The sequence below is a fragment of the Mus caroli genome, unplaced genomic scaffold, assembly GCF_978045245.1.
Source record: "Mus caroli unplaced genomic scaffold, Mus_caroli_1 scaffold_8, whole genome shotgun sequence".
Lineage (NCBI taxonomy): Eukaryota > Metazoa > Chordata > Mammalia > Rodentia > Muridae > Mus > Mus caroli.
In genome coordinates this window covers 1,574,391-1,582,314 of record NW_028227263.1, presented here as the reverse complement: position 1 = coordinate 1,582,314, position 7,924 = coordinate 1,574,391, and the positions used below count along the sequence as shown (strand labels likewise).

General features: G+C 53.7%; 1 protein-coding gene across 1 annotated transcript; it reads right to left on the bottom strand.

The window, feature by feature from the left end:
• Window positions 1–1,360: 1,360 nt before the first annotated feature.
• Window positions 1,361–7,323, bottom strand: Mrgpre (MAS related GPR family member E). Its single transcript, XM_021166001.3, has 2 exons — window positions 7,063–7,323; window positions 1,361–4,704 (listed from the first exon to the last, which is right to left on the bottom strand). Exon 2 carries the CDS (start codon window positions 4,653–4,655, stop codon window positions 3,723–3,725), a length of 933 nt encoding a protein of 310 aa, XP_021021660.1. The 5' UTR covers window positions 4,656–4,704; window positions 7,063–7,323; the 3' UTR covers window positions 1,361–3,722.
• Window positions 7,324–7,924: the final 601 nt, after the last annotated feature.

The following is a 7,924-nucleotide window of genomic DNA, read 5'->3' as shown; positions in this document are numbered from 1 at the left end:
CAATCCCCTGGACTGTAGCTCCTGTTTGGTCCTCTCCATCTCTGGAACCCCATGAAGGTTATGTGACATCACACCTGCCACCATGTGATCCTTAGCTTTGTGTAGAGTAGACTCCACACCTGAGAATGTCATCAATGGACCCCAAATTTTAACACAGTCTCATTAAACGAACTAGGTCTGATGTGTCTTAGTGACCACCTGTTAAGTGGTATGGAAGCATAAAAGATAATGAGACCTCACCAACTCAGGTGCTCATGTGGCCCTACAGGCACCAAATGGCTGGACCGTGGGTCAGAGCAGTAAGGAACTGTGAAATACACAGCCCTGGAAACAGCAGGAGATGGAGATCAGAGGAAGGCTGGGCTTTAAAGCACTTTCTGACCTTTTAAAACAAAGATATAGGTGAGACATGAGCAAGCAAGGCCCTTGCAGGTCTTGGGAGAAACATTTTTATTAGCCTGCCACAGGGTGGGGTGGGCAGTCGGGTGTTATTTCAGGCTATGTCTCTGCTCAGTCTATGTTCTTGTCAACATAGGCTGGGCTCCTTTGTGTCCCTGTGGGCCGTGGGAGGGACCAGGCTTACAGTGGCTCCTAAGAATGTCTGGCTGACCCAGTGGTGACACCACAAAAACAATGTCCTATTTCCTGAGAAATCTGTACTCCAGAGCAGCTCCTGTGTTCCCAGATTCTGAGGTGGGTGGGACATGATGGATGCTAGCCCTACTAGTTCTCCTAGCCCCTGGGCTTCTCAAGGCCTGGCTTTGCCAGGAAGGGTTAGTTGCAGAACCTGGCTTTGAGGTCACACTAGGTGGAAGTGGTGTTTGAGATGGCTGGGGGTCCTTTGTGGGACCTTTGTTGCTCTGAGAGCAGAAGGCAAGATATGGTCAGGATGGGGGCTGGCTGCAAAGACAGGAGGGTCTCTTGGACAACAGGAAGAAGACTGAGCAGGCAGACCTGAGCCTAGAGAATAACCAACAAGTCCAGGTTATTGGAACAATACACACACACACCATAGAGGTGATAGAGGTGGTGGAGTGGGCTGTTTCCATGACGATTTCAGAGAAGGATGCATATCTTGGAGATCTTTGGGAAGAGTTTTCTATGCATGGAGTCCAGTGGAGAAGAAGTTTGAAGTGTCCCAAACCCATTTGGGAAATAAAGTATATTCTGAGGGCCCATGATCTAGCTGTACCTCAGAGCGGCTAAGGGGCCTGAGTAGGTGAGAGACATGGACACCCAGGGTAGGCTACAGCATTCTAGACAGTCTTGGCCCACCAAGGCAGATGGATGGTATATGCACTAGTTTGCTTTCTGTTGCTGTGATAAATGCCATGACAAAAAACAACTTGAGGAGGAAAAGCTTTATTTGGCTTACACTTCCAGGTCACTGTCCATTACTGAGGGCAGTCAGGGCTTACTCTTCCAGGTCACCGTCCATCACTGCGAGCAGTCAGGGCAGAAACTCAAGCAGGAGTAGAGGCAGGAAGCAAGGAGGAAAGCCACCTACTGACTTGCCCCTGGGCTGATGCTTAGCAAGCTTTTTATATAGCTCAAGTCCACTTGCCTACGGGTGGTTCTGCTCACAGTGGAGTGAGCTCTCCCACATGTATTAGCAGTCAAGACAGTGCACACAGGCCAACCTGACCCAAACAGTTCCCTAGCTGAGACTCTCTCAGATAACTCTGGACTATGCTGTGTCAACAGCTGAAGCTAGCTAGGAGAGGAGTAGAAGGTCTGTGCCATGTTCCAAGTTGTCTCGAGCAGACACGGGCTTCTCTGAGTCTCAAAGACTCTGGGCTAGTGCCCAGATGAAGAGACACCTGTAAGGCTGGCATGGACTTTCCCCCATGAAGAAGTGGGTGTTCAGAGGCCAAAATTGGACTTGTGGACAGGCTACTTCCCTTCATGCTTTCAGTTCCCCAAGCTGAGGAACTGAAGTTGGGAATCCTGTCCTGGAGGCAGACAGATAGCCACATTGGCTTCTAAGCTCCAGTGTGAAGGAGGGAAGGCCTTTGTGGGGGATACAAAGAACTCCTTTGGAAGAGGAAGACCAGCACCCCCAAGTTCTTAGCTTCCTGGGGTCCCTGCATGTAGACTTGCCAGAGAATTTGAGATGAAGGCACCATACCACAGGATGCATCCCAACACAACCTGTGTGGGGTGGGGGCAGTGAGTTGCCAATTCTGGGATGCCAGGCAGGGTTCTACTGTCCGTGTCCAGACTTAGAAACAAGTTTAGACATGACAGAGACCAAATGTCCCTCCATCTATGGGCCTGGTCCAAGTCAGTATTACACCCACACAGATGTCAAAGGAGACCAGCATGTCACGAATGTGGGTCTGGAGGGTTGATGGTGTAATAAAATCCTCTTGGGACTTGCTGGACACAACAACACTGTGTATGTGTAGTCAATTGACTATTCAGTGAGGAAGTAGAAAGGTAAGGGCTGAGTTAGGGCTATGATACATGGATGATGGAAAGTCCTTTCAGGACTGGTGGGCTCTCAAGCCCTGGTTCTCGGCCACCTGTGACTGGATTGGAGTGTGGTCCCATTCATCTCTGTGCTCCTGGCTAGGCAGGAGCTCAGGCACCTGTGGTGGCCTGCAACCAGGCTACTTCCTCAGAGAACCCCTGCTAGGTGGGTAGGTCCTGTCCCGAAGAGAGGATAAGGTAGGAACTGTCCAAGTGCTGAAGCCCTGGGCTCTCTCCTGCTAAGTAGAGGTGCTTTGGATATGGACAGCGAGAGGAGGGGGCTTGCTGCCTATGCAGAGGACCTCACTTTGAAATTCAGACTCAGGAGCCACCAGTTTTTCTGAAGCATTGGGTGAGGTTTATATCCTCCAGTGGTCTCTCTCCTCAACACAGTTCCCTCTGGGCTTGGTTTCCTGAGATGATGGGTCCTCTAAAGCTTAAGCTGACCTTGAATTCTATTTTCTGTGTGTGTGCGTGCGTGCGTGTGCGCACGCATTTGGAGTCACACACATGTATGTATGTATGTATGTATGTATGTATGTATGTATGTATGTATGTAGTATGTATATATGTATGTGTACCACATGCATGCAGTGTCTGCAGAAGCCAAAAGAGGGAGTCAGATTCCCTGGAACTAAAGTTACAGATAAATCCCAGTCAGGGGCTACAATCCTGCCCTAGTCTCTCAAGTAGCTGGGATGACAGGCCTGTGCCAGCATTGCCTTCTGGCAGTGATGTGGGGTCAGGAGGATGCCCTCTGCCACTTAGGACTTCCAAGTTCAGCCACTGAGGACTTCCAAGCCACTTATTTCCCCATACCTAACTGAATGTCCAGTTTCAGTGTCATTTATCCCTCACTAAAGGAAGGAGCATGGGACACCAAGAAAAGTCACTGCACACTCTAGCTAGGAGGATGCTAGTGGTAGAGGGACAGTTGCCCACCACCAGGACTAGCCTGTCTCACACCTGCTCTGTCCCCTCACTGTAGCAATGGGGGAAGAGAGGGTGGCCATGGAAGCAGCAGCTATGAGGTGGTCCAGGAGCTCTGCCTAACACATACAACCCCAGGCCCTCCTCAGAAGCATCACTCTCTGCCCCTTCCCAGAATCCTCCCAAGGGACACAGCACTGGGTCATCAGCAAAGATGTCCCTCCAGAGTCTTACTGATGGAGCTCTGATCCCAGCTTTACCTACATCAGGCAGCTCCCTGGGCCCCCATGGGCTGAGGCTGCAGTTGTGACCCACTGTGCTTAGACAGTCATGTCCACAAGTCCCCCTTGGGAAGCCTCTCTCACAGCTCCCAGCTCAGCCTCATCTCCAAGTGCCCGCTGGAGCACCAGCCGGAGGGGTTCCCGAAACCTCTGGCCAGGTGTGCTGCCCAAGAAAAAGTAGATGGCAGGCTTGGCTGCGCTGTGCACACTGGCCATGAAGAAGCTGAAATGATAGAAGTAGAGGGGTGTGTGCCAGGACAGGTTCTTGGACAGCCAGAAGATGCCAAAGGGCAGGCCGCAGAAGAGGAAGAGCAGGACGGCCAGCAGGACCAGGGTGGGGAAGCCCCGAGGCTGGTGCCTCTCTGGACCACGCTCCACCCGCAGCAGCAGGAGCAGGCTGGTCACACACATGGTGCAGCACAGGGCAGCCAGGAGAACTGCCACCACCAGCCACAGCATGTCACACAGGTGATAGCTGGGTGCTCCGAAGAACTGGGTGCAGGCGCCGCTCAGCAGCAGGTCCAGTAGCAGGCAGAGCACCCAGATGAGCGCACACACGCAGGTGGTCAGGTAGCGTGGGCGGCGGCACAGGTACCAGGCAGGGAAGAGAGTGGCCAGGCACTGCTCCGTGCTGATGGCCGCCAGGAGGCTCAGGCCCACAATGTAGCAGAAGAACCGCAGCATGGTCAGGCTGATATGTACAAATTCAGGGAAGTTCAGCTGGTCCTGCAGCAGCTCAGGGATGATGGCCACCATGTGGCAGCAGAGGAAGATGAGGTCGGCGCAGGCCACATCCAAGAGATAGATGGAGAAGGGGTTCCTGTAGACATTTTGGTTGAGCAGCCAGAGGGCCACTCCATTGCCCAGCAGCCCGCCCAGGCTGAGGAGCTCTGTGAGGGACAGGATGGTCAGGTTGAACGCCATTTCTCCCTGGGTGCTGGGAGAATCTGTGTGCATGCTCAGGGACGTCATGGCTGATGTCTGCGGAAGTCTGTGTTACGTTTTCTCTCTCCGGACACCCCTGAAAAAATAATGACAACAGCTCAGGGGCCTGACCCTGCTCCTGCCCACTTCTGAGGTAGCCAGGTAGCTAGGGAATAGTAGGTGACAGAAATGGTGACAGCCCCTGGAGGAAGTACACACCTTTCATTCTGTCTCATCACCTTACCTAACCTGCCTCTCCAAGGTAGAAAGGTTTCTGTCAGTTGTTCAAAGAGCCCCGTTCCAGGAGCTCATACTGTGTGCTCTGTGCTTTCCCTAGAGGGTCTGGATGATCTGGAACATGGGGAGAGAAAGAGGAACCCAGACCTGTGGCTCCCTTTGTACAGGGTACATAGGAGCTGGAGGGATAACTCTAAAGGCCCCCTTGTGTTTGCCATCAGCATAAAACTCTCTCAACTCTTCTAGGCCTTTCTGGAACATTCCATGAGGGTGTATTGCCAGTAGGCTCTGGACCCTCTAGCTGGCCACCATATGTCATAGGCAATGTAGGCCCAGCAATCTCTCTCTCCTTTGCTGTGGGTCCACAGCCAGACAGAACTCCAACCCTTTAGGGACTAGGGAGGCCTCTCATTTGTCCCTTTCCTTCCTTGAGGGGAAAGAGGCAGTTGTTTGAAGGTGATGCTGAGCAGAGTCCTCACCTCCTGCCTTCTTTGCCTGAGGAAGTGGCTCACTGATGCTAGAGGGTGGGGCTGAAGAGTCAGTACAAACCTGACTTAACATAGCTGGGCAGCACCATTGAGGCAGCTAAACTCCATACATACCTCACTAGAGACCCAGACCTCAGAAGGGCATCCACATCCTACCAGCATAGTTCCCTGTCCCACGCATTAGCTGGGGTCCCCTGTCTTATCCCAGCACCTGTGGCCATCTGTCCCCATCACTGTCTTCCGCTTTTCTTTGTGCTTTGGAGAGATAGGACAGGACCTTTTTCTCCCTCAGAGACTGGCTAGAGCCTTCTTCCTGACTTGGTGTGGCTGGTCCTCTGGTCTCCTTTGGGTAGTGGGAATGTCAAGTCCTAGGTGAAGATTAAGGACTCCACTTCTGGCTTTGTGTTCTATCTTAGCTGGCCAGGCCCTGAGGGGCAGTGGGTGAGAGTATAGAGAGCAGTAGAGTGATTGGAGTCTAGCTGGTGGAGCTGGCTTCTCTGAAGTACTACTATCCCATGTTATCCAGCCAGGTGCCCCCTGAGCCCACACTCCACAGGGAAAACGCTGACCATGGCTCCTGGCATTCCAGCTCTTACTGGTGGGGTGAGCCAGTGTTCCCACACCCTGGAAGCCTTGGAGGGGTTGCCATGGTCAGGGGGCAACACTCAGAAGTGAGACCCCTGACACAACCACTCAATTTCATACACCCATGCGCTGAGCTGCTTCCAGGACCCCAGGGAGACTGGCTCTAAAGGAGTGGGTGGTCTTCTCAGCCTTGGGGTGCTGCAACCTCCCTCCCTCTCCTTTTCCGGCCTGGCTTCCTCACTTCCCTCTCTATCCGAGAGGCCTGTATGTATACCAAGGGCCTCAGTGCCAGTTAGAAACGAGGACTAGGGAGAACACAGTTCTGTACACCCCAGTACAGAAAAGTCTGGAAAGGAGGGAAGAGGAGAGAGCACAAGGAAAGTGAGGTGGGCAGAGAGAGGAAAAGGAGAGGGAGGGGAGGGAGGAGGCGAGCAGAGCATGGGTTTTAGCAGAGCTATAGCCATACTGGGGAATGATAACAAGAGCAGCAATATAGGGGTGACAGGCAGGACAAGGCTTAGCCAGGCCTGGCCAGTGTCCCTTTCCCATTAGAGCCCTGTGTGTGGGCTGTGTAAGGGTCACCTGCCCAGATGGAGGTTGGGGTCTCAGGGCTGAGTAGCAGGAAGGCACTCTGTGGGTGGAAGCAGAAGAAAGAGGACAATGGAGGAGAAATGTTGATCTTTCCTTGGAAACACAGGAGGTTGGAGTAGGACATAGGCGTGGCTCTGCCTTCTATAGATTGGCATCAGGCACACCCTGCCCTGGCTCTGCTCTTGTTGGGGACAGTGAGGACTGAGGACCAGTGTTCCGGCAGCTGTCTCCTGGTTCTTCTGCACTCTCCAGGGAGTAAGACCCATCCTTTTCTCCCTCAGGGGACACGATAGTCTTGGGGGGGGGGGAGGGGAACTGCTGGGACAGGAGCCTCACCACAGGTGGGGGGAAAGTGCTGCTTAACTCAGCTTCCCTTCTGGAGTGGCCCAGAGCTGCCTGCAAGCCAGATGGCACAGCCCAAGTCAGAGGATGGAGGGCAGGTCAGCTGCTCCTCCCCCATTCACCCAGCCGCCGCCGCCGCCGCCCCCGCATCTCCCAGAAGACATCCCGCTCCTGGGCTGCCCAGCTCTGACCAGCATCCCGTGACTGCTCACCGTTCTGCTTCTCCCTGCTCCACCCCGGGTCTTGGAGGAACTGGCCAGGAAATTCCTGGCCAGGCGGAGGCTCCAGCTGCTGCCGGAGCTGCCGGGCTGCAGGCAGGCGCTCAGACTCCGCGTCAGCCGGCTGGCTCCTCAGTGTCACATGGTGTCGGAGGGGATAGGGCTGGTCAGGAAATAGCCTCTCTAGGGACTTTGTTTGCAAGCTGGGTTCAGCTTCTGCTCAGGTGTGGATAGCAGGAGGTAGCCAGCTCCTTCCTGCAGTCTTCCTGGCAAGCCTGGTACTCAGAGAAAACCAGGATAGCTCAGGGAAGTTCAGGCACGCCCTGCAATGACCTCACAGGCTCTCCTGTCTAGGCTCAGATACCCAGGGGCCCTTTAGAGACCACATTTGTCTACTGATGACACAGAGGGGCCATCATGTGCCAGGCCTCAGAGACCCTCTGTCTCTAATGAGCAGCGTGTAGAACATAGAGGCTGCTGGCCCTAGCAATTTCAGGCAGCAGTGCAGTGGGAGGCAGGTTGTGGCTGAGGCAGAGGACCATAGCTGGTGTGTGTGCAGTCTCCTGCAGAGAGGGGGACGAGAGGCAGCTTCATACCGGGGGAACCCTAAGAATTCAGGGCTCTCCGATTATCTTAAAACCATGGGTCACTGGTCATAGCTGGTGTTCAGTGAGAAAGAGCATGCACGTGTTTTAGCTCAGGATCTCCAGAAGTGCAGGCCCTAGTAACTCTCTTTCTCACCTCTCACTGTAGTGTTGGAGGAAAACTTTAGATGTATGGGAGAGTCCCAAGAAGAACCCCAAATTCACCAAGGGTAAACGGTTCCCATGGCAATGATGCCTGTGTTCCTATCACT